At 45.1% G+C, this 26879-nt stretch overlaps 1 protein-coding gene across 12 annotated transcripts in view; it reads left to right on the forward strand.

The window, feature by feature from the left end:
- The window catches only part of LOC114664291 (C-Jun-amino-terminal kinase-interacting protein 4-like), a 109059-nt gene that overhangs the window by 67117 nt on the left and 15063 nt on the right, over positions 1-26879 (forward strand). For 7 of the 12 annotated variants that reach the window (XM_051918786.1, XM_051918787.1, XM_051918788.1 and 4 more), the window contains 13 exons: positions 78-171; positions 1831-1952; positions 6894-6908; positions 9814-9871; positions 10264-10416; positions 10674-10725; positions 14418-14548; positions 16038-16094; positions 17176-17349; positions 18716-18848; positions 20537-20629; positions 23530-23697; positions 25111-25282. In XM_051918786.1, coding sequence (XP_051774746.1) covers positions 78-171; positions 1831-1952; positions 6894-6908; positions 9814-9871; positions 10264-10416; positions 10674-10725; positions 14418-14548; positions 16038-16094; positions 17176-17349; positions 18716-18848; positions 20537-20629; positions 23530-23697; positions 25111-25282 — 1422 coding nt within the window. The remainder of the gene's footprint in view (positions 1-77; positions 172-1830; positions 1953-6893; positions 6909-9813; positions 9872-10263; positions 10417-10673; positions 10726-14417; positions 14549-16037; positions 16095-17175; positions 17350-18715; positions 18849-20536; positions 20630-23529; positions 23698-25110; positions 25283-26879) is intronic. The other 5 variants (XM_028818335.2, XM_028818339.2, XM_028818343.2 and 2 more) reach the window with 1 other exon arrangement.

Genomic DNA, 26879 nt, shown 5'->3' on the forward strand with positions numbered 1-26879 from the left:
TTAAATTACTCACAGAGCAGTGACCAAGCTCCGGCTGACATGATCAGTTTTCAAAAGTAACCTTTATTTATTTGAAGGTTTATCTGAAAATGATGACAAATCAGATGTGCAGGCCATTATTGAATCTACTCCAGAGCTGGATATGGACCTCAGCGGGTACAAGGGAGCAAGGTGAGAGATTTGAATGTGTGTTTCAGGTTTTGTCTCTCTGTTTTCCATGTGCTCCTCCGTTTGTACAGTATGTCTGCTCTGTGTAAGTGAAGCTCATTATCGCCCTTCATTCATGCATTCGTATGAGAGATGTACAGATGCCAAGGTCCAGTTTTGGACAAAAGAGTGCAGTGCTCCTAGCTCCTGCTTCTGCCGGCGTTTTGCTCCGGCTCCTCCTATTGCTGTCTGTTGCTAAGCAATATTATCATGCCACAGTCACATGATGGGAAGACTACTGGAGCTCCGCCCCCATCCCCTCCTGGCTCAGTCCCTTACCTGTGTGGTGTTTGCACCTTCTCCATACATCCCCATGGCCTTTCTGCAGGGACTTTGCCTTCTTCTCACATCTCTTTGACATCCATGTTAGCTTTCTTGGCGTCTGTGCATTTTATAGCTGGGTGTTTACAGTACAGCAGTCCATGGTGTCTCCCAGTCCAGCTTCTGTCCTGAAGCCCCAGTCCCAGTCTGGTCCTTCTTCACAGCATGTCATGTCTGAATGCTGTCTTGCACTCTCATTTTACACGTTACTGTTTGTATGAACGTGATGTTGTGCACAAACTCTGTTTTCTTGCACCTTTCTTTGCTTCTTTTAAGTAAGGTAATGGATTTTGAGGTTGCTCTTCTTTTATTTTAGAATTGTGATTTTGCATTCTATTACCCATGATTGTTCGTGTCCCAGGTACTCCCTGCGTGGAGTCTGCATGTTCTCACAGTGTTCATGTGGGGCTCCTCTGTGTGCTGCAGTTTCCTTCCCCTGTCCAAAGACGTGTCACTTGGGTAGGTTTGCCAGATTAGAAAATTAGAAATACGGGACACTCTCTTAAAATCTCTCTCTGTATTACTATATATATATATATATATATTATAAATGTATACATGCCCAGACCAATATATTATATAAAAGTAGAGACATAAGTTAAAAACATCAAAATTCTGTAAAAGTGAAATCATTTGAAAATATTTATTTAATACAGACAACAGAGAAATATTATTATTATTATTATTTTTATTTAATTCAGGCAGTTAGAAAAAAAAGTGGGCTGTGGCAAGTGGTGACAGCACACTTACTTTATTGATGCTGTGTGTTGCAATGCTGATAGAGAAGCGCACAGCACTACCCATTTACTGACATTAAATTTCATCTGCCACAAATCTGCCCAAGCCTGTCTGCTGTCCAAGTCCTTCTGTGATGATATAACGGATTCCAAATTATCTTCTAATCCACCTATCTTGGTATCAACTGCAAACTTAACCAGCTTTTTCCTTATACTCCTATCTAAATCTATAATTAATCCATCTAATATATATAAAAGGGACATCTGGCAACCCTACACTTGGAGGAATTGGCATTGCTAAACTATGCCCGTGTGTGTGTGTTCACCCTGTGTTGGATGGGCGCCCTGTCCTGGTGGTGTTCCTGCCTTGCGCCCAAATGCTTGCCCTGACGACCATTCCATGCTAAACAGGTTAGAAAAATGGACGGGTGTTTGTCAAATGACTGAATGAATGAACTAACAGGATCAATGACTCCAGAGGTAATCAGTCATTCAAAAAGACAGCAGGCTGTGAATGGCACTTCAAGTGATGCTTTTTTGTTTCTGTCCCCATCTTGTCACACAGCACGCCAACCAAAGGAATTGAAAACAAAGCATTTGATCGCAACACTGAGTCTTTGTTTGAAGAGCTGTCATCTGCTGGATCGGGGCTTATTGGGGATGTGGACGAGGGAGCAGATCTTCTGGGTAAGCAACCTTGGAAAAGAATGACATCCATAACGCTCCATCTTGGACTAGTCTGACTCTGTGGTTTGTTGCAACCTTGAATTGACAAAGCCTTCCTGCTTTTAGACTAACGTAGCGAAGTAGAAGACAAACGGCGTTCAAAGACACATTTGTACTTCACTACAGGATTGTCTTTGTATGTGAAAGCTTGTCCATTTTATTATTTAAAGAGACGTGAATGGTAACCATTGTTTGACTCCTTCGCATTAAGAGTAGAACCCAAATAACCTTCTCAATTGTAAGACTGAAGTGAGTATTCTTTCTAATTTAATTGCTTGTAGATTTACTCTGAGGTTCGTTGTTTTCTACCTGGCGGCTGTCAGGCTCAGAATGAAGCTTAGCCTCCAGAATTTAGTCTCAAGCCTAGCAAACAAAATTCAGCCTGATCCACAACTTGAGTAGCAGGCTGTCGGCCTATACAGGCCCATCGGCAAAGAGGTCAAGTCTTCAAAATGAGAGGAGAGGGACTATGAAACCCCTTGATCCATGAGTGTTCCTTTTACATTTTAAAGATTTATTAACAAAAAAGGATCCAAAAAGTAAACACAAAAAACAATCAGGAATGATCTTAAGGGAGTGCCTGGAAGGCAACCCAAAGTAAGCAGAAAAATCAAAGAACACAGGACACTGTTCCAAAAACGCGTCAGAAGACAGAAGCAGGTACTCCGATGACGAAGCTTCGCACTGTTGCTCTTACACTGAGTTTTTCTTTTTTCCTTTGCCTTCTCTTATGGACTCTGTGGTTTTGAACCCAGAGAAACAGGAATTTCACATTGGGGTTATACAACTCGGAATGGTTGAAAAGTTGGAAGTTTTTATAGTGCCTTATCACTACGCCCTTTTGTTTGTTTACTGGAAGCTGCCATTTGTTGCATTAGCATTGGTGGCAATGGAGCAACGTTCCATCCCAACAGCCCCCAGGGGTGCGCTACACGTGATGACATTTAGAGGGGCCGGTGTAAAGGTCAGCTGAACACTTTGTGGAGGATCAGATGGTAGGGTTCTCTAATTGATTTCATTTCGCTATTTTCTCTGACTTACATTATTTTTTCTGGCTTTAGACTTTTGATTTTTGGATTAGCGTTCTGATTTTTTTTTTTTTTTTTAATGATCTTTTTGGTATTGACCTCTGCTTGGCCTTGACCATGGCTTTCCTCCCGATCCCAGTCTTACGTTTTGACGGTCTCGCCTCGAGTCCGCACTGTTACAGGCTTATAAAAGGCCTGGGGTCGGTCCGACAGCGGTAGCAGTGGTGGGAGGCCCTGCCTCCTTCGGCTCAACAATAAGAAGACAAGGACTCCTTGAGATATATAAGCAACATAAGCAAAAATGTTTATTGACTCTCAACAGAGAGAAATTATTAAAGATAAAGAATTTACACAAAGACAGCAAACGAAATAAATTAAAAGGAAAAGAGACTGAGGCCAGGGATAACGCTTTTAATATTTTGAACTAGACACGTGAGGACAGTATTTGACCATTTTACATTCCGGAAGCAGAATCGAATGCCCTTAGCGTGCTCAACTTGACTTGTTCCTAGTGAAAGGTTCCAAGGTTTGTTGAAAGCACCGTTCACACTTCAGCGAGACCACAGCAGCACGCGGTGCACGTGCACTGCAAGTCCCGTTCAATGATTCGTTCACTGTAAAGATGGTCCGTGACCGTCTTGAGAAGCCTGAAAAATGGGCCTGATCAGATTGTCTCTTGTTCTCTGCACAGCTGCTGGTATGTGGGCCCATTCATAGCTTCCATCTTGAAAGACACCAGTGATGCAGGCCTCAGGGTAGGAGAGATCAGCTTGGTGATCAAGCCAAGTCCTTGGGTGCTGCGCTGCGCTCTCCTGATCGCTCCCTGCCTTGTGTCCTGTTGTTCTGGATATCCACGCAGAACATAAAGAAGATGCATGGAGGGAGCTGCCTTGCTCAGCATGACCACCTTGCACGCTACAGCTGAGTAGCACAGTCCTGATCGGTGTATTGGATTTGAAAGTGTCAATTGCAGACGCTCACATTTTAATGTTACTGTGTAGGTGCGTCATTTCGTTATTCTTATTTGGGCTCCGATGTCTTTACTAAAGCAAAACTACAAAAGTCAGTTTACATTCCGCACATCAGAGCAGAAATGTTGCCACCCAGCAGAGAATGGACAAGTAAGGTGCTGCAGCAGCAGTTTTGGTAGCACCGGTTTCTTGAGCGAATGTTCCAGAAGGGTCTCGTCTCCACTTGTTATTCATTTGCATTGCCCCCTGGGGGTGTTCCCGAGGATGGTGTGGGCTGACACACTGATCACCCTGTTCTCACAGAGAACAAAAGGCCCTTTCGGTGAAAGCGGACATTTCCGCCACTGCAGCAGAAGCAGCGCTCAAACTGCTGACGGCTCAGCTGACTCTGGTGATTTGCTGATTTTTGTTCTGAACTTTAATCTCGGCCGTGAATATCTGGGAGTTTGTTGGTAGGCTTATTTTCTTGCTGTATTTTGGCTTAACCTTGTTTTTTTTTCTTTTTGGAGTTACCGTGACGGTCCTTTTATATTTTTGTGATCACCGTTGCTATTGCACAATGACGGTTGCTAAGGGCTGCAGCCCCAGATGTCATCGGTCCAACCACCAGAGCTCCATAGAAATCTCCTCTTCAGTTCTTAGCAGTTGTTGTGAACCAATCTCTGGTGTTTGGGTGTAGGACCGAGTGTTATCTAGTTTCAGACAGGCGAGTCTTCTCCTAGTCCCTTTACTAAGCCCCATAGCGGCCTGCCTTTTAAATCATCTTGGCAGAACGGCGACTTGAAAATCGGAGCTCAACAGTTACCTGGAAATGTATCTCAGCGAAACCTTGAAGTCACTCGTGTGATCACGCATGGAATCAATGAGCTATGTAAGTGTACAGCATAAGTAAGCAGCAGGAGCCAGAAGATGACACGTTAGTCAAAGTTAGCCAAGTCTTGTTAAGCGACAGGTCCGATCGACCAGACGTCAGACCCAAATCAAAAGCCTGAAGAACACAGTGAGCTCTTGGCGTGTCTCGCTTTTGCTCTTTGCCACTCTACTCACATTTCCAAGCGTGACAAGTCTGGTTGGACCAATCAGGTCTCGCTTTCACTGTCGCCAATGGGTTGGTGTTGACTGCGTGCTGATTTTTCATTGCGCTAAACACCTGCATGTCTGCAAGTGAGTCTGGACTTGGTCTTTGCCACCGAGAAGAAGAGTGAAGTGGTGAGAAGTGAAGTGTGTCCACTCTCAGTGTTGTCACCAACGGCCCTTATGTGCTAGGTGTCAAAATCACCAAAGACAGCACATTATACTCAAAGAGTGACAAATCAATCTAGCGATGCCAAACCTGAAGTGCACTGCGGTGCTTGCACACGTCCGCCACGTATCCCAGCAGTGCTCACTAAGTGTCGATGAGGGTGCATGTCACACTAACTAGGGTTTTTCTTTCCATGCTCTCCTGTCTCGGCTGCTTCCACAGGGGAATACTCTGGTGTGTATGTCTTCACTTTCTCTGTCTCTCATGTTGTGTCCTGCTCCCGATTTGCTGCTGGCCATTTTCTGTCACCTTGAATACAAATGAGACATCCCTTTATGCCCCTCATATCAGTTGGCAGGAGGCAGAGCGCAGGTTTGAGTGGTGTGCTCCATATTCCACTGTCCACGTCTCACCATGTTAACTGTTACTGCATGGCAGTCCCTGAAAATCGAATGCACGTGGCGCAGGTGGGGGGGATTGTCAGTTAGTCGGGTAGAAAGAAATTTCTCTACAGCTCCATGAAGGGCACCCCAAATCTCTGTCTCAGCAACCCCATACTTGTACTTGCACTGCAGAATGAAGGGATCAGTTGCTAAACGCAATATGCAAGCATACTTGTATGCATTGGCATTGACTGGCACCAGGAAGGTCTGCTGTGCCAGTCTACAAAAAACCAGAATCTACGTGGGTGTCAGGGTGCATGTGACCGTACTGTAAGTGCGAAGGGCCAACCCAGGAAGGGACTGCGAAGATGTCTACTCTTTAGGCAGTGGCTTCGTTTTAGGCCCAACAACGGATGTACTGTTTGCAGTGTGGTCACCTACAAATATGCTTCTCTAAAGTGTCCCCGTCTCCACTCAATCAATGCTGCCACCCACACTGGGCGCTGCTTGCTTAGAGTGTGCCAAAGACTCTAGTAAGCACCGTAGAGAAGTTTCTTTCAGCGTTACGTCACTCCCTGATACACTCGCCTACCCTTCTCCATGTGAGCCTGATTTTCTGGAACAAGCAAGATCTGATCTGCCTAGGCAGCCAAGGGGGCTCACCAGGAGCCTTCCTCCTGTCCATCATTTCATTTTCTGCAGACACTTACTCCACTGTTGGGTTGCCTCATATTGGGTGGCGTGGCACACACACTTGGGAACACGCCACTCAGGGGTCTCCAGACGTGAGCTTGTGCTCTCCGTCCTGCCAACTGGTCAGCCTGCCTCTCTCGATGCCTGCTGTTCCCCTGAACCTGAATGTGTGTTTTCGATAAATTTGACCCCCACATCCCTCTCCAGGTCCACCCATCCAGATGTAAATAATGACCTTTTGTTTTAAAGACTGGCATCATCACGATGCCTACTGCTTGCTTTTGAGAGTAAACCAGCATGTGATGTTTTAGGAGGAAGCAACGCTGTGTGGTCTGTCGATGTGGGCCGGGGGTGACGGATGTATCACAGATTTGGTTGCTTCCATCCTGTGGCCAGCAGCACTCGGCCCCTTTGCCCGTGGCACTTCTGTTTGTTTGTTTGTTTCACCTCCGCCTGTACGTGGAGCTCAGCTGTCTGACGGTCGCTTTGTTCCTCACGGCTTCTCACTGTGTGCAAATGTCTCTCTTTTTGTTTTGTTTTTTTATTTTTTCCTCTTCTCTACATGGACTTGCATGGGTTTTCAGATCATAGTTTCTTTGGTAAGGTTTCACCTGCTTTACTATGCTCTATTGCTGCCATTTTGTCTTATCTTCCATCTTCTAATAATAACACACAATTAGCCAGCTTGGTATAATACCATTCAGGGGGCAGTCTTTACTTTACTATCCACCTTACAAAAATGGATATTAAGATCACGTACATTCAAGTAAACCTCCACCCACAAAGCCCAGGTTAGGATTGGTTCCGGTTGGAGGCCTTCTCCTTTTGCCTTATGGGTAAGCCAGAACAATCGGACCTGGAGCCTGGCATCATTGGTCTGATAGCCTGTACTCTCCCGGAGCCAAACAAATGCCCTGTCCGCACCATGCTGAATGACACTTTAGAAGATGTTAGGACGTTCAGCTTTGCCAATTCACTAGAAAGAGCGATCTGGAAGTGATGAAGTTTACAAGACACCTTGCTGGGACTGAGTCCTCTCACCATTTAGCTGAGTGGCTTCCCCATCCTGCTGATTAATCACCAAGGCACATTAACTTAGAAATATTTTTAAAAGCTATTCAAAATGCTAACATTGAAACCTTCTATGGAAGCAAACATTCACAAGAACAAAGATAAGGATGCACCCTCCGTCCTACCCGGCCTGAGGCATCCAGGGCAGCGTGAAGTGTGTGTGCGATGTGACGCCCCCTAAGCAGATGCTACCTTAGAGAAAAAGCCAAGCCACAGGACCGCACTGTGGCACAATGACCTGTGCCATGCGGCTGGCAACTCACATCAGTGTACGGGTAGAGCCTGAATCTTTAAGAGCATCGACCAAAGGAAGGAAAAAGTCTTTGATTGGAAGAGAGTGTGGGGTTAAGAGCAGGCAAATGGAAGGGTTAGGGGTGGAGACTCCGAATCCAATTGGCTGGGCCAGGGGCCAATAGCTGGCAAAAATAAGAAAGGGGTGGAGTCAAAGTATGAGACACAAGCAGGAGGAGCCAGGGATAAACGGTGGGATGAGGCGGCCACAAGCACAAGTAAGAGTGGTAAAGAGTCGGCAGAAGGAACACTAGGGAGGGCGGTTTGTTGTGGTAGCGTCCTTAGGCGACTCTGTTCTCCACTTTGTGCTCTTTATTATGTGGATCATAACAGAATTCCCTACATCCCATACTCCTACCACACTGTCAGGGTTGACTGCTACTGTACTGTACTGTACTTCTGCCATTCTTGTACATCTGTAACCCCAGGCAATTCGACAAGAGAACAGGCTGGAGAGTATGATGCGTGTTGATTCATACATTGTAGATAATGTGCCCAAAATATCAGCGACAGGGTACAGTGAGTGCTGGCCGAATTAAATATCCCTTATTATAACTGCCAGGTGGCTCTCCGTCTTATTATTTGATTTGTTTTATTGGTCCAGCTTGGTCTTTGCTCCTGCATAGCCATTGAATGGAGCAGCCAGTGAGAGAGACCATCATGCCTTTGCCCAGCACTTGAGAAAGGTTGGGAGCATGCTCTGGTAGCACCTTGCCGATCCCCCCCAGATTGGGACCCGGGTGCAGCCGTGCAATGGGTGACACCCCAGCACCACACTGGAACATCGTGAGGATTTTTATGGTGGCTGGAGTGCCAATCCTGCCGCTAACCCCCTGAGTTTTCCCTGTAAGTTGCAGGGATGGTGCAGGTTGGCGTCACACCCAGGACGGAGCAGTGGCAGGTTAAGGGCCTTGCTCAAGGGCCCCACGGAGCAGAGTCACTTCTGGCGTTTACGGGATTCAAACTGGCAACCATTCAAGTGCCAGCGCTTACCGCTAGCCTCAGAGCCACCACTCCACCGCACTTCTGATCTAATAGGGTCTTAAGTATACGCCTGAGCAGCAACTGGCTTATTAGCGTCCCTGCATTTTGAAATTAGGTTTTGTTAAACATTAACTTCCCTGCTAGGTTTATTATTTGAGAATTAGAGTAAAAGAGTGTGGCTCAAAGATATTTGATAAAGACAGGCTGCTAAAATATGAATCTTACTAGACGCTGACAGGAGTGGACCCTCTGTCTGCTGTCGTCAGCCATCCTTGTCAAAGTCTTGTTGTGTTTCCAGAGTTGCCCTGATTTGAGGATTTGTGGCCTTTCTTGAACGCATCTGTCCACCTTTCTCTGTCATTTGCCCGTACAAATGTCACTCACTTTGTTTTATGTCTGTTGTCCCATTTGCTGTACACTCTTGAGACTGTGGTGTGTGACGGTCTGGCACCAAGCATCTCATCACAGCCATATTGCTTCTTGGCCATTCTCACGTTTGTTTGAACAGTAACTGAAACGCTCAGTCAGGTCCCCATGCTACATTGCTTGAGTTGCAGCCGCGTGATACCAAACCTAATAAAGTGGCCCCTGGGTGTGTAGTTTTAATATTACATTGCTGTTCATTGTTAAATATCCCCTCACATATTCTTTCATTTTTTTATTCAGTGACACCCCTGGGCTTTAGTTGTTGACGCACGTCAGATGGTGACACTATGGCTAACATCATGAAGGAAGTTGAATTTGTCACCACTCTGGTGTCTTGGGCAGAGCAAATGGTGCCTACCTGTGTGTTTTAATTTACACTGTGGCTTCACTGCTTTCTCAAGATTAAGAGCACAACGCATGGAGGAAGACATTTAGGAGTTGATGGTGGGCTCAGGGTAGGAGGTGAGGTGTATCCTCGTCTCGGTAAGCCCAATGTCTTAGTCACACTACCTCCCTACTCTTAAAGTTCACATTAAAATCTGCACTAAAACTCACTCCGCTGTTGTAGAAGTGACATTTCATTCTTATTAATTATGCAGTGGTGCTGCAGAACTAAACCCTAACATGAATGTTCAAAGTGATTGTCTAATCTCATACTTACCTGGGCCCTTCCACTTCATCCAGTTGAGTTGGAAAACCAGTTTTAACCGTGGCCTCTGTTTTTCCCCACAGGTATGGGACGTGAGGTTGAAAATCTAATTCTGGAGAACACGCAGCTTCTGGAGACAAAGTGAGTCTTGGTTCTCGATACATCATGACTTTGGTTGGCCCAACTTTTAGATTCTCCAAAATTTGCGCCACCTCGCTGGGTTGTGGTCAGACTTTGAGACATGACCACGTCAACTGCACTTCATCTTGGCTTTTTGAGTTTCTCTGAGGCCCAGTCCACACCAACATGAGCAAATTTGAAAAAGGCATCCTTTGTTTAATTCTTTTTCCATTTTATTATTCATTTCTTAGCTGAGATGTTTCAGGTGAGCTGGACACTCATGTAACAATAAGCTGGTACTTCTTGATTCCAGTGCTTAGCGATGAATGGAGTTCATTTCTCCCAGAATGCACAGGACTTTCCAGGTTTCACTCCAAGTCATCTTTTTAAGCTGCCCATCTCTCTGTACTTAGAAATGCCCTGAACGTGGTGAAGAATGACTTGATAGCCAAGGTGGATGATCTGTCCTGTGAGAAGGAGGTCCTGAAAGGAGAGCTGCAAGCTGTGAAGCAGGCCAAGCAGAAACTGGAGGAGAGAAACCGTGAACTGGAGGAAGAACTGAAAAAGTAAGCAACAGAAGAAGTTCCAAGTGTGTGTGTGTGTGTGTGTGTGTGTGTGTGTGTGTGCAGCACTTAATGTTAAGTACACGTCTGCTCCGTTCATCCTGCTCATTGTTAGATTACAGGTAACTCCACAGAAAAAAGGTGAATTTGTAGAAAAATGGACTGCTTGTTTTTTAGCCAACATAAATGTCATGTACTGTTCTCAGGGCAACAAGATACAAAGTCAGAAATCAAAATTATTTGTATTGAATTACTTCCAGGGCTCGTGCAGAAATTGAAGAGGCAAAGCAAAAGTCAAAAGAGGAAGATGATGTAAGTGTGTCTTTGTTTTAGCATCTTCCAAAATGTAAACCATCGTGAAAAAATTCATGGGGTGCTGCTCAGCTTAGTAGCACTTTGCTGATTTTTTTTGTTGAAACTGTTTTACTGCACATGCATAACCCGTGCTTGATGTAAGGGTCTCTGATCACCACAGCCTGGCCTTTGTTAGACCTTCATCATCATCATCATCATTATTATTCACCTTTTAACATCCATTGTATGGGTTTAGTCAGATTGGGCTTGTGATGCCCCAGGTGCCCATTTCCCAGGACAGTCCTAACCAAGATGGACTATGGAGAATGAGGACACAAACTACAACTATGGCTCAGGAATTGCAAAATGTGGTTAATAAAACAATTCAGTCAGTGTGCAGTGCAGAAGTCTTCAAGAAATGTATCCATTGAAACACTGCTGCATGAGGAAGCTAAATCTAATAAATAGTTAAGTCAGGGATAAAATCGGTCAAAATCATTTCCTTCTATTACAGTAATCCTTCCTCCATCGCGGGGGTTGCGTTCCAGAGCCACCCGCGAAATAAGAAAATCCGCGAAGTACAAACCATATGTTTATATGGTTATTTTTATATATTTTAAGCCCTTATAAACTCTCCCACACTATTATAAACATTTCCCGCACAATTATACAGCATAAACCCTTTGTATTCTCTTAGATATTAGGTAAGATTTGTTGAAATTATGTATGTAAACACAGTTATTATTTTATATTATATATATAATTTTAAAGATATCGAGCGTCTCCGATATCACATATGTTACAGCCATTACGACAGACAGGCCACCAGCAATAAATACGTACAATGCAAGAAAAATTGTATACAGTAAAATGTGTGTACAGTGACACTAAACTATGCACATGTAATAAGTACTCTACGTAGATAATTAATTATGGTTACTCACCAACAATGACACGACGACTTGTCCGATAACGATGAGTTTAATTTTACTGCACTACAAAGGATAGCGTTACAGCTCTTGTAAAGGAGCCTCTTCAGGCGACTGTGTAGCATCACCGTTGTTCTCCTTCCATCACTCTTCAATCCAAATCCCTAAAGCAGATTCCATCCAGACTACTGCCTTATCACGTCCACTTGCAACTCGTTTTGCGCCCTGGTTAAAGGACACTGTGGCTGTAGATCTTATATGCTTTTGCTCCTTTTTAAATAAAAAGAATCGTGGACTCATTGATGCTGTAATGGTGTCCTGCAGCGGTGTAGCTGTTTCCTTCCTTCAACATATCCAAAACTTTTACCTTTTCTGCAATCATTTGCATCTTCTGTTGACGCTTGGACACGTTAATGCTGAATGAGTGAGATTAGACTTCCTGGTTAATGCAGCACTCCATCGCTGAGCCAATCAGCAGCACACAGGAACTTAACCGCGTGCTCTGATTGGGTAGCTTCTCAGCCATCCGCCAATAGCGTCCCTTGTTTGAATTCAAATGGGCAAATCAACTGAGGACGCACACGTACTGTAGACCGCAGACATCCGCGAAACAGTGAAAAATCCGCGATATATATTCACATATGCTTACATTTAAAATCCGCGATGGAGTGAAGCCGCGAAAGACGAAGCGCGATATAGCGAGGGATCACTGTATATGCGCCTTTCCTCTCTTTCCCATCTCATCTTGCTTACCCAATAGGCGGCATGCTGAGCAGGGCTGAGACACCAGCGTATGCGGCCCTCAAACCGACACTCATCACAGCCACCTCCGTAGGTACCCACAAGGACATTTGGAGTCTGACTACTTCAACCTGCCACCTTACTTCAGTCCAGCAGGACCTCTGGAGCATTCAGTTACCCCGCTCCTCAAAATCATCAGAGGTTGATGCACCCCAGCACGCTTCTGCTTGTACTCCTTTGCTGGGGTTACCCGGCCACTCGCCTCCTTCAAACCACACTGGCTGCTGCCCGGTTCTGTTCAGCTTTCTTTTATTGACCCCTTGATTTCTTCATCCTGATTTCTTTCTCTTCATTTCTTTCCTTCCCGCGCAGACCTTTTTATAACCGTACCATCTGTGCCAGCTGTCTAAGATGTGTTGTAATTAAAGCCATCAGTGTAAACGTTTGCAGTGCACCATGCAATGAATGTCTGTTATATGTCATTTGCTATGGGATTTGCAAAAGCTGTGCTAATGTTTGTGATGGAGTGACAGAGACATACCAACAGGACGAATACACAGACAGACACACAGGCACTAATCTTTATATTGAAGCAGATGAGTGCAAATGTGCCAGCCGATTTGCACAGTCTCAATGAGGGATGGCTGTGCCAATTGCGTTCATGCATGTTAAAGAGCAATTAGCCAATTTCTTCATTAAGTTCTCTGAGGTCAAGCGACTTTTCCTCACACACCTACACTCACAAAGTCTCTAAACTGCACTATATATATATATATATTTTTTTTTAATTAAAACACCTGCATCTGATTGGACCCACTCCCCCTCTGGCTAGTTAAACCATAAAAACACTGGGGTGACGTCAGTTATTCTCATGACAATGGTCTCCACCTCCAGCCACATTTTCTTAGCCTTGCCTGTGGACCTCATCCTCCACACCTCACTCCAAAGAGGCCCCTAATATTCTGTTGTGACTCCCGTTAGGATGAACCAGTCTGAACCAAAAAAAATCTGCTCTATCCCTTGACGTACGTGTAATCAATCGCATTACATGCGGTACTGGAATTGGATTCCGTTTTCTGCCAGACACATTTCAACGCGCCGCTCCATGTTCCTAAATGTATCGGTAAGCGTCTTGAGGGGAAGAACAGCATTAATTTCACGTTGGATGTTTTCCTTCAAATCTTCTTGTTCCGATAGACTTTTCCTCTGAGCAGACCCCAAAGGAAGAAGTCTGGTGGTGTCAGATCCGGCGACAATGGTGGCCAAAGCCCCTTTGAAATGACCCTGTTGCTGAAGAAGGACTCAGTTCCTGCCAAGCTCCTTGCCAGTATGTGACATGTTGCTCCATCTTGCTTGAAGTCACCTTCCGTTGACTCACAATCATCCAGTTGATTCTGATCTTGCTTGAAGGAACTGGTGGCCCAATAGGTTTGCACCATGAAGACGCGCTACTCGATACTGTAGACCGCCACCATGATGAGAAGTCGAGTGACTGAGAGAAGGGGTACGGGCGCCCAGAAGTTGCAAACGGCTGTTAAATGTCGCGACGGCTGTCCGCCGCCTACCTCATCGCTCCGACGCAGTGACATCCTGGCTTGTTGGAAGCTCCATCGTTGTTTCGTTCAGATTACTTTGTCCTAGCGAGAGTCATTACACAATATTCAGGGCCTCTTTCCAGCGAATCTCCCTGTGTTATTGTTAGTTTAATTATTTTTAATAAATGCACTATTGTTATTTTTCCATCATAAACAACTAGAGCTCCTCTCTCTTATTACTTTGTTCTTATCTGTAACGTTTCAGATGGTGTTCTTCAACTACTTTATTTAGGCCGTCTTTGTCACATTTCATTGTTTACTGCTTTTCCATAGTTCGTGAAGTGGTCCTTTCAGTTCCATATCTTCTTCTCTTTCTGTGACTGGGGACACTGGCCCCCCTAGGTCACCATGAATGAATTTGGCCTACATGTGGGTAACTGGTATAGAAGGCCACGCCACAGTTTGCAGATTTGAAATTGCCAAGCTTTTCTTCTCTGATTTGTAGAGTGATGTACCCACAGCGCAGAGGAAAAGGTTTACCAGAGTGGAGATGGCACGCGTTCTCATGGAGCGCAATCAGTACAAAGAAAGGCTGATGGAGCTGCAGGAGGCGGTGCGATGGACTGAGATGATACGGTGAGAAACATTTTCCAGTCCTGTAAACCCCGTCATGAGCCATTCATCTTTGTAATATAAAGTACTTGTGTGACGTCTAAGGTGGTAAGTGCTACAGCGCTCACGGCCTGCACTCCGCTATAAACTGAGATACACGTTGCGCCTTAGTCTCCTTTATTTGCGTGGGTTCAGTGATCCTGATAAATCAGAGGTCCGCCCTGTGAGTCGGGCCATTCATTCTGTGTCTCCGCTCAATCACTCTGGTCAGGTTTGAAAAGTCAATGTCACGTTACACAACTTCTAGACAGAGTGGGGTTGACACTTGATGACTACAGTTGCTGATTGCACAACGAGGAACAACAACATTTATTTCTATAGCACATTTTCATACAAATAATGGAGCTCAAAGTGCTTTACATGATGAAGAAAAGAGAAATAAAAAAAGACAAAGTAAGAATTAAAAGAAGACAACACTAATTAACATAGAATAAGAGTAAGGTCCGATGGCCACTCCAGACGGCTGAAGAGAAAAAATAAAATCTGCAGGGGTACGAGACCATGTGACCGCCCAGGCCCCTCTGGGCATGACAGGGGATGAGAAATGGAACAAGTCCATGATGACTGTCCAGCACAGGTTTGGATTTCCAGAGGCTCGTCCCATTTTTCTGACCGCCAACAGAGCTGGCGCTGTATGAAGGCGACTTCAGCCTCAATCTCTGTCCTTTTTACCTTCTAGTATGCAAAGTATAGGGAAAGTACTGGAATCCTCCAAAGGTTTGATGTCGAGATTTTGATGAACCTCGACAGTTTAGACCTCCCTGAGTCTGAAAGAAACATTTTTGGAATTATTTCTGATTGTGTGCGTGTGCGTAAACACGATAACTTGAGTAGGCGTTCACTTAGGTCAACCAAATTTTGCATACAAGTATTAAGTAAAAAACGTAGATTTCTGTCAACTTTTGCATGAACTTTTATTCATGCAGCTGCAGAGTCTGATTTATTCAGCTTTACTTTTCTACTAATTGTTCAATATCGTATTAATTTGATTTGTTGTTGATGGTTCTTTAATGGACATAATGTAAAAATCGAATCATTGTCTTGCGGTTTATTATTTTCTTCTTTTCTGTTCTATCATGGTACGTAGTACCCAAGACCCCAGACAGACGAGCCTCTGTACTTTTTAAGAGGGTCAGAACACCCGCACTCCTTATTCCCACCTGCTGCATTGTACGTCTAACTGAGAGCTGATTGGTTGTCAGCTGTCATGCACACACAGAGCCCGCCCTACGACTTAAGATAAAATCAAACTTGTCTGAGGGGCAAGTCGCAGACTGGTTAGGCGACGTCAAACTACATGGAACACATCACGACAGCCTCCAGCACGCTGAGATTAAGTAAATGGAGTCTACGATGGAAAAGTCGTGCGACAAGCCCTGCTACATACAGCCAAAGCTGTGTCACGGCAGGAGGGAGAATGTGACCTAAGCTTACTGCTCTTTGTCTCCACCAGAGCTTCCAGAGAAAACCCAGCACTGAACGAGAAGAAGAAGTCCAGCATCTGGCAGTTGTAAGCATTTTTAATGCCTCCCTTCGTTTATTAAGTTGACAATGCAAATGTCGATGTGAAGAATGCACTGAATAATGTCTTCTCTTTCATGTCTTTTGTTTCCTCATCTGCAGCATGTAGGTAAATCTGGTATTTGTGGTCCGTGCCTGACATGGAGAGCTGCATGCATGTGGTTTTCTGTCTGGTTTGACTGATTTGTTGCTCTTTCTTTCTTTTTGGCTTGAGGCTGGGAACATGGCCTACTCTCTCAGGGAGTGTGAATGAGCTCCTTTTAATGACCTCAGCTGGGGTGTTGTGTTTGATGGGCGTTGGATGGCATAACTCGGATTCCAGAGTGCCACCTACGACTAAAAGTTAATGTAGACAAACGATAAAAGTCTGGCACTTTGACTTGGGCAAGGGGAGAACTCGAGGAAAGTTCTCAAGTGATGCTGCATGGCGTGGCCCACAGAATTACTTCCTGTGAGTTGTGTGTGTCTGCGGACTATGAATTACCTGCACCCTTGGCGTTGTCAGCGTATCACGAACAATATCTTACATTTTAATAGTGTGCTTCTTTACTTTTAAAGCTTTTTGTAGTAGCGTTGGCTGCAGAAAGGCACTATATATCAGAAATGTTTATTCCTTGTTGCTAGTGTGGTTGGAAGTGTCATGTAATTGTCGTGATTTGACTCCCAAGGCCTGTGTTGATTGGTAGTTTAAATGGGCCGAGGCCTCTGTGCGAGGAGGGTCTTCAGCGTCTCATCATCTCATTTCCCCTTTTAACACTTTTACTGGTGCCAAGTGAGGAGCTCAAAGGTTTTCTGACTGGGAGCGTTCTCTTTCTTAACTGGGCTAACAAAGCTTGATCCTCTGCATCTTTGCTGTCATCACACTTCATCACTAAGCAATTTTGGGAGCCTGATGATTGGACCATTTTGGATTTTTTGGCCTTGATTGGAAAAAATAATCAAAAGCAGTGGTATTCAGTGACGGCATGCTTTGAACCTTTGCATGGGTTCTTGGGATGTAAAACATGGACTGCAGGGCTGTCGACTCCAGGCACGTAGTTGATCTCCACTTTCTTGTCGTTTTTACGCAGCTTCAGCCGTCTCTTCAGCTCTTCAAGTAACACGGCACGGAAGCCTGACCCTCCGGTCAATGTGAAGTTCAACGCCCCGACCTCTCACATTACGCCGACGGTCAAGAAGAGGAGCACCACGCTGTCTCAGCTGCCAAGTGACAAGTCAAAGGCATTTGACTTCCTTAATGATGAGTGAGAATTCTTATTTATTTCTTTACATTGTTGTACATTTGCTTGTTTGCTGTGAACAGCAGGGGTGGCTCAGCGGGTCAACACTGGACTGGCACAAAAACATGGATGGATGGTTATAACAAATTTATTTCTATAGCACACCTTTGTCCCAAACATGTAGCTGAAAGAGCTTTACTAGAAGTTTCAAAAAGTAACACTTACAATGTAAATTAAATAATTACAAACTTACACAATACAGGTAAACAAATAACAGAAATGGAAGCGACCTTAAGCTCCATTTAACTACGTTCAGTTTCTAATGCCAAGTCCAATGCTTTGGTCAGATGGCCTGGAAGGAGAGGAACTTAAAAACCTCTCAGGTGGCCAAATGCTGGAGAAGCTACACCTCTGGGAGTCCAAGGCCAAAAGACCACCGAGCCCCCGGGCCTTCTACCAAACAGTCGTTTCTTATTTTTCACGCACTGTCCTCAGAGATTCAATGTGGCGGCTCTTGGCCACATTTCTTCTACCGAGTACTGTGATCAGATGGTGGTGGCTCAACATGCCACCCTAGAAAACAGACAAAGAAAACCGAGAACAGAGGAGGTCAGTAACAATTGCAAATCTTTAAAGTACATGATGTTGCAATACATGTTTTAATTTACTAGAATCCTTATTATAAAACACACAGTGCAGTCCCAAGGCCTTCCAACTGGGTGATAAACCACAGCCTACTAGCAGAGGTTCAAGTTCAAGATACAAAGAGGGTCCGACTTGCATGTCTCCTTCAGACTAGTGATGACAGTACAATAGACGTGGGACACAATGTCAGACAATAAGACACTCTGACAGTATGAGTTGCTGTTCAGTAACTTTGTGACTTATGGAGACCAACTGTCCCTAAATCTAGTAGTGTCGGGGCTAATGGTCCTTAAACGTGATCACATTGAATGTCTGGGGTCTTTAATAATCCCGTTAGCCTTTCTAAGGCAGCATTTGTTATATCCTGATCATAAAGCAGCAGTGTGCCAGTATGGTCACGTCACCTTCCTCTGTAGTGCCCTGCAGCCCTGGACTGAGCAGATGCCGTGCTGTAGCCGGTGAGTACAAACTCCACTGTGTACCTGTAGAAGTTGGTGAGCACAGATGGAGACATCTGAGGACGTAACATCCTCGGTGAGCCTCTTTGATGACAACAGAGATGTGCTGTTCCCACTTCGGCTCACCAAGTTGTGCTTTTGTGTCTTAGTGGAAATCTTAAAGGTAGTTGTCGGGTCTCTTCTAGTGTGGAGGTTTAGGAGTGCTTGACCCCGTTTAACAGAACTTCCATTTGTATTTAAATAGTATTGAAAGTGTGCCATGCCTCATCAACGTCATTCTTTTACAGGACAGATGGTGCCAGTTTAGCATCTCGAAGGGAGCAGAAAAGGGCACAGTATCGGCAAGTAAAAGCGCATGTGCAGAAGGACGATGGCCGCGTGCAGGCCTATGGCTGGAGTTTACCCCAGAGATACAAACAGGTAATTTTTCTAACGCTAACGTTTTCCTTTCTGCTGGCATGTCCGTTATATTTTTTGTATTTATATTTTCCATCTTAACAATCCCAAATGTTGTCATGTAATGTGCAGTCAATACGTTTGAAGGCCAACCAGTGGATGCTGCTTCAGTGGCTACAAGCCATTGGTGCAGGAGCCTTTCATGTAAAGGTCTTAACAGCTCTGTCCGTAGTGCCAAGGGTTCAGTGTCCCTCACATGGTCACAAGGATGAAAGGAGAGTGTGCTGAGCTCATCGGCAAAGTGACAAGTGTCTGCTTTCGAGCACCGCACTCAACGCAATCTGGCAGCGTAAACACTGGGGGGATTTACAGCAGGCACACAGCGAATGGTGACCACCATGTTGGGTTTGTCTCACTTCACTGGAATGGAGACGTAAGAGAATGTGTTGCCAGAAGAGACCAAAGTGAATGTTCAGTAGCAATGTGGACTGAAGAGAACACATGAGGGGTTTGACTTACAACGTCCACACCATGGCCAAGCACCCGCCTCACATCTCTGACATCTTAAAAATCTCAGATGAAAACTTCATGGCAACGTCCTCGATGAATGTGTAGCAGTGCTGTCGACAGTCTGTGAGTGTTCTTATTCCACACACAATTTATCCCAAACATCGCATGTCCTCATCAGCCCCATATCATTATTTGGGTGCCACTTTGGCCAGCATAGTCTTCAAGAGGATCTCCTCCGTCTAAGAGCGGCTGGAGTTCAGATGAACACAAGAAGAATTTGATATTGACGTATAAGTGGACATTTTACTTGCTTGGCTGATATGCTCCACACACTTTGTCTTGAATCTCATTCAACGCCTTTTCTGCATGTGTGAGCAACATAAGGCTTGGCACGATAGGTAGGCCTGTTATCCCACACGCGCCAATAGCTTACACCCACAGCAGCACCACCACACAGTGGCCAGTTTTAGAGCTCACTGGTGATATGGTTCTGTGGACTGCGGGTTTTGTCTCGTTAGAGCTTTTCTACATTCTGCCTTTGAGAGCCTCTTTAGATGTGAAAAGATCATCATGTGCTGAACAACAGTACGGAAATAAAAAATTACTCCCGTGACCGGCCTTTGACAATTCAGAAAAAGCATTGCTACCCAAATTACTGCATTTGTGGTATAACGTTGACCTCTCACTTCACTAAACAGCATAAAATAAAACAATCACTAAGCCAGACAGAAACGGCCTTTTTGTGGTTGCATTGTTATTTGCAGTGAAGTGATACGCGTCAAATGCTTTTACTTTGCTTTAGGTTTTCATGGGAAAATAAAATCGAGCCAGTCTTTAATGTCCTTTGGTGTGGACCAAGCAGCAAATCAGCAGCGACCTTACCTTTCTCCCAAAGTCTCCGGCGGGACGTTCGTGTGAACCCAATGATGTGGGGAGTTGAGACGTCACTAGTGACACCGGTAGGGTGTGATTGCAGCATTTAGTGACAGGCTGTGCACAGCAAATCCTTAAATCCTCTCTAATGTCACACGACAGTCACAAGTCAGGTGATTTAAGACCGTACGGCACGAGTATTAACATGGCAGCTTCTATAAGAAGTGAACTGGCATCCTATTGGCTGACCTGCCACTACAAGGCGAGTGAATGCTGGCCGGGAGTTTAATGCTGTGCTGAATTTTACTTTTATATTCTCTTTTTTTCAGATAGTAAATGGAGGTCAAGGTGACAATAAGATGAAAAGCTTACCTGTACCCGTATATCTCAGACCGCTGGATGAGAAAGATGCTTCCATGAAGGTAATTCCCAAATACAATACGATACAATTTATTATCTGTAAAGCCCAAAATCACACAAGAAGTGCCGCAAGGGGCTTTAACAGGACCTGCCTCTTGACGGCCCCTCAGCCTCGACTCTAAGAAGATAAGAAAAACTCAGTGAAGTACATAAAAAAAAAAAAAAAAGTGTTTATGATAAAGAAACAACACGAGAGAGGAATCAGCAAAATAAAGGAAACGATTGTCAGAATCGATCAATTCCATTCTTTGTGCGTATTTTTTTTTTTCCTATCAGGTAAGCTACTTGTGTTTTCTATTCAATGAAATGAAGTGTCAGAAAGTTATACAGTGATCCCTCGCTATATCGCGCTTCGCCTTTCGCGGCTTCACTCCATCGCGGATTTTATATGTAAGCATATTTAAATATATATCGCGGATTTTTTGCTGGTTCGCAGATTTCTGAGGACAATGGGTCTTTTAATTTCTGGTACATGCTTCCTCAGTTGGTTTGCCCAGTTGATTTCATACAAGGGACGCTATTGGCAGATGGCTGAGAAGCTACCCAGCTTTCTTTTCTGTCTCTCTTGCGCTGACTTTCTCTGATCCTGATGTAGGGGGATTGAGCAGGGGGGCTGTTCGCACACCTAGACGATACGGACGCTCGTCTAAAAATGCTGAAAGATTATCTTCACGTTGCTACTTTCTGTGCAGCTGCTTCCTGAAGCGACATGCTGCACTGTGCTTCGCATACTTAAAAGCTCAAAGGGCACGTATTGATTTTCGATTGTTTGTTTGTCTCTCTATCTCTCTCTCTCTCTCTTTCTCTGCTCCTGACGGAGGGGGTGTGAGCTGCCGCCTTCAACAGCTTTGTGCCGCGGTGCTTCGCATACTTAAAAGCAAACAGCCCTATTGATTTGTTTGCTTTCCTCTGTCTTTCTGACAGTCTCTGCTCCTGACACACACTCCGTTGAAGAGGAAGATATGTTTGCATTCTTTTAATTGTGAGACAGAACTGTGATCTCTGTCTTGTCATGGAGCACAGTTTAAACTTTTGAAAAAGAGACAAATGTTTGTTTGCAGTGTTTGAATAACGTTCCTGTCTCTCTACAACCTCCTGTGTTTCTGTGCAAATCTGTGACCCAAGCATGACAATATAAAAATAACCATATAAACATATAGATTCTACTTCGCGGATTTTCACCTTTCGCGGGGGGGTCTGGAACGCAACCCCCGCGATGGAGGAGGGATTACTGTATTGTGCTGGTGGGATGTACAAGTGAGAATTTCACTGTACTCTGGTCGCTTGACAACACTACAGCGAGCGCAAACGTGCAGTCGTACCGACGGGTCAGACAGGCGGCTGAGCTCAGAACTGATCTCACACTCGTGCAGCTCCTGCTCTGTAAGCGTCGCTCCCTAAACTCACAATATCTGATTGCTCTGCTATTGCCTGTTTTGAATGGATTTGCTGTAATTGATGCTATTTTTTATGCCTTGAAGAATGTACCCTCCGAAGTGCGCCATACTGCTCATGTTCATATGTGGCACAAATGTAGATTTTAATAAAAAATAAATACATCAGGATACCAAAATTAGACAAGAAATACACGACTGCCCCAGGAAATTACAAGACGCGTCTGGTTAATCAGATACATTACAGGGACTAGCTGCGCCATCACAGGGTGGGTTGAAATTCTTCACGATTAGGCCGAGTGCTACCATTATTATTATTAACTATTCAGTCTTTTTAAAGGGTATCATTTTCAAAATCCAGTCATGCTAACAAGAGCTGGTGTCCTGCCTCGCTTGGTAAAGTTAACCGCAGACCGCTGTTGAAATTCCTTTTTACTTTATTCCCATTTTCACAAGTAGCAGTGAGGCCAAACAGAAACGGCAGACTCCCGTCATACGGAGCCACTTCACAGCCCCCTTTTACATCTGGGGTGCTGCAGGACAAGCAAGTGGGCAAGGATGGGTGGCAGAGAAAGGCGTCCTGCAGTGAGGAAAACGCATGCCGTACGTTTGAAACTGCACATCAGCCCACTGTGATGTTAAAGGAAGGCACCTTAGCTGTTGTACCCATAAGCCCCTAACAGACAGAACTGGGAAAAAGAGGAAGTCCGAGCCAAAGGACTACGTGGGAATCCTAAACAGGGCCAAAGATCAGCTAACAGAAAACCTTCACAAGAGGCACACCCAGAGATCTGAGAGAGTCTGTGCCAATGTGAAAGTGAACGACTCTTACATTTATAGCATCACGACGACGACTTCTGGTCATCCTAACTGAGCAGTTTGCTTAGCAACTGCATAGAAATGACCACAAAATGGCGAAACCTATAAGAAGACAACGGTGTTGTGCAAAAACAACCAAACCCAAGATGTTAAACAAATTGTAAGTTTGTGAGAATGAAACCAGAAGTGGCTCTGAAGCTGAGGATCTGCGCTGGTATCCAGAAGGTTCGGTTCAAATCCCCATCACTCCCAAAATGAGATCCTGCTCTGCTGGGCACCTGAGCAAGTCCCTTAACCTGCAATTGTTCCAGGGTCGCTGTAGAATGGCTGACCCCAAGGGGGATGTGAAAACGAGCAAATTCCTAATACAAGAAATTATATAAAGCGAAATAAAGAACAAAAAGATAAAAAGTCAAAATGAATTTCAGAAACTTGTCCTCCACAAAATAACAGCCCGGCTTTTATCAAACGCACGTAAAAAAGAAGTGAAGGGAAATAAACGGCGTACATAAATGACCATAGCACTGAGGTGTTGTGCTGCTCAGTTTGGGCTGCTGGGCTGAGCTTTGGCTGTGTGACATTAAACTTGAGCTCGACTTGACCGTGGCTGACATGGCAGATGACCTGTCCTGCTCGGTTCTCTGCTCAAGTTGTCGAAGTGTCATTTCAAATTCTGCTTTTCATTTCAGCTTTGGTGTGCTGCAGGTGTAAACCTTTCCGGTGGAAAGACACGTGATGGAGGCTCCATTGTAGGAGCCAGCGTTTTCTACAATGATGTCACCGGGGCTGACACTGATGGTAGCAGACCAAGGCGAGGATCACAGAGTAGCCTGGACCGACTTGAACAGGAGCTCAAGGTAGCCGCCTTCGCTTTCCTTTGCTGTTTTAGCACTTGATGAAATGCTTGTTTTGTAAGACTAGCCAGCGGACCCAATTAACACGACTGAGCCGAAAGTGCAGGCCATTGGAGAGGAGTCGAGCGCCACCCAATATTCTGTCACTGCCCGTTAATGGAGAACACTTTAAGGTGGCCTGTGAGGGTGGCATTGTGGTCGTGAGCCTGCCCTCCTGACAGTCTTGGACTGCACCTCCTATCCCACAGTATTCTTCGATTGTGTGTCACTGCAGGTGGGCTGGCGAACACTGGGTCATGTCCAGGCTGTTGAGGCTCACACTTATGGCAGCTCTTTATCAGCCTGAAGACACCCTACTTCTGTATGTGTGTGATCTGTGAGACAAGCCAGCATGGATGTCCTCCCGCTCCATAGTGGTGACCAGTGTGCTGCTTTATGATCATAACGGCCATTTTGATTTCAGACCGACCAGGGACTTGCTGGAGACAGACTAGAGGAAGATGTTGGCAAAATCTGAGGCCATCAGTGTTGATGCTGCTTCTCTCTGTGGTGTGTTGTCCTGAAGGACCGTTAGCCACAGTGTGTGCTGAGGCCCCACAACAGGAATCCGCAAGTAGATCTGACCTTAGGCCAAAATCTCACTTTTTGACCAAATCCCCCTCACAGTAAAAGCCAGTCGATTGTAGGCCTCACTTGGACACACATGGACAGTTTGGGCTAATAATCTAACACACAGTCTCTGGTAATGTGGAAGGAAAATTGGATTAGCCAGAGAGTCCCACACAGACACAGGAAGGACTTGCAAAGCGTGAAAACTGGCACTTCCATGGGCTCAAAATAAACTCGTGGCTGAACATAACAGTCCTCTGTTTCTTTTGTGACCAACCATTGTCAAGCAAAGCCAAGAGTCCAATGCTCCTTTGAGCCTCCTGTACAGGAGCATTAGGCCGTTTGCAGGAGCCATCACTGAATGTGGTGCCAGTCCTGACTCACTCCTCCCGTACAGACTGGCAAGGGCCCAATTTCAAGCAACACAGCTCTTATATTTTAGAGCTGTGAGTGGAGCAGCCTGCGGAGACACGGGCAAAGCATACACACTTTATATAACAGATAAACACTGGGCTGTATCTTGGACCCTTTCTCCTGGATGCTGTGAGGGTGCAGTGCCAACCACTGTGTGAACCAAGCCCCCCTTATTTGGAAGAGTAAAATTCACATAGGGCAACCAGTTAGACATGAAAGTCATCCTTGCCATTTTAGTTATGTGGGCATCAAGTTTTAAGATGCATGAAGTCAATGAATGGATGAGGACCGCGACTATGAGATGTTCAGAAGTTTGCTGTGTGGGTTTTCTGTCTTTTGGCTGTTGATCTTTTGCTTTCAACTCCACTTGCTGCCATCCACTTCTTTCCACAGGAACAAGAGAAAGAGCTGAGGCAGCATGAAGATCTTTCCAGTCTGGTCTGGATCTGCACCAGCACTCACTCATCTACCAAAGTCTTGGTCATCGACGCCAACCAGCCTGGCAACATATTGGACAATTTCTTTGTGTGCAATTCTCATGTTCTTTGCATTGCCAGTGTTCCAGGTATGGTGGCCTCATTTCCTTTTATATATTCACATAAATACGTTCACCAAGTCGCCCCATTTTAGCCCCACAGTCATGTGCTGGAGCCTTTCTTGACAGTGTTGGTGAGTAAAATTGAGACAGAGTGCCAGTCCGTCACGGGCCACAAACACACACTTGGGTAAATTTACAGTTGCCAGTTAACCCAACCTACATGTGAGCGGATAATCGGAGCATCTGGATAACAAGACAGGCATGGAGTTTGAATCTAGGAGACCAAATCTGTGAGGCAGTAACCCTAATCACTGTGCCACTGTGCCATGCTCGATGCACCACGATGTGCAATTCATTTTTTTTTATGTCATTGTGATTGCACATCAAGCCATTAACTATGTGGTCTTCTGTTAAATTCAATGAAGTTTCATGTTGTAATAAATTCTTGTTTGACTTGGCACCAGAGAGTGCCCACATGTTGATCAGATATGTGACCCTATCACTACCACTACTTAAGGGGGGCAGTTCACACTCCTCTGTTTGTCATTTTCTAACCCACCTGCTGAGGAGACAGTGCCAGTGCCAGTACAGGGCAGAGAGAAGCACTTTGTCTTCATTCACACATGGCATAAAGAAATGTTCAGGAAGAGGAGGAAGAGCCAACGTTCAAGTACAAAGTTTACTCTGCGCACGTCACAGTACGACTGCTACTGTTACCTCGTAGGAGCGAGTGGCATACGAATTGATCGGCTGTACCGGACACAAGTCGTCTTGCAGTGTAGGTTTAGTGGCTATTGCAGAAAGCAGTGGTAATAGTGGGCATCAATGTCGAGTATCTCTGTTGAAGTAATCTGAGATTTTGTTATTAATATGGACGGAGGCCGCTTGGTAAATTTATAATTACTGAAAGCCATAAGGAGGTGTTTGGGCCAAACTGTATTTGTGCGTTGTAATAAACAGATAATGCCATACGACTTCTGCATTAAAAAGACTTGCAGGTGAGTGCCGAAGGTTTGCTTGCCTTGTGACAGATAGGGGGTGCTATCGCTCCCTTGAACCCTTGGACAATACGCCAGACACCAGATAAAAGTCCAATAACTTATTTTATTTGGACAATACGGTGCACAAAGCACCCTCCACTCCATTATACTCCTAAACAATACAAATCACCAATAAACGATCGATCCTCCACTCTCCCAGACGCGTTGCCACCCAGCTCAGCTCAACGTCTGGGATCTCCCACAGTCCTTTTATAGTCCTTGACCCAGAAGTGTTTCCAGTCCCTCAGTCCACATGACTTCCTATCACTTCCGGGTCAGATCAAAAGTCCTCTTCGTCATTCCCTCTGTCGCCGTGATGGTTATAGGTGACACCAAAGTCTCTGGGCCTTCCTGGAGGCCCCCATGGTATCCAGCAGGGCTGTGATGAAAGACTCCACTGTCCATGATGCCCTGCTGGGACTCGGGGCACCTTGGGGGTATTGGCCGGGATAAAAGGCTGCCCATGTCCCACCGCCTTTAATAAGTCCGGTTTGGTTGTGTGAAGCTCCTGAGGTGAGCCCTTTGTCAGACCTTTAGCTAAGACGTTTGCTAGTCTCTTATCGTTGATATTGTTGAGTGAACTT

This window comes from Erpetoichthys calabaricus, chromosome 14 (genome assembly GCF_900747795.2).
Source record: "Erpetoichthys calabaricus chromosome 14, fErpCal1.3, whole genome shotgun sequence".
Taxonomy (NCBI): Eukaryota; Metazoa; Chordata; class Cladistia; order Polypteriformes; family Polypteridae; genus Erpetoichthys; species Erpetoichthys calabaricus.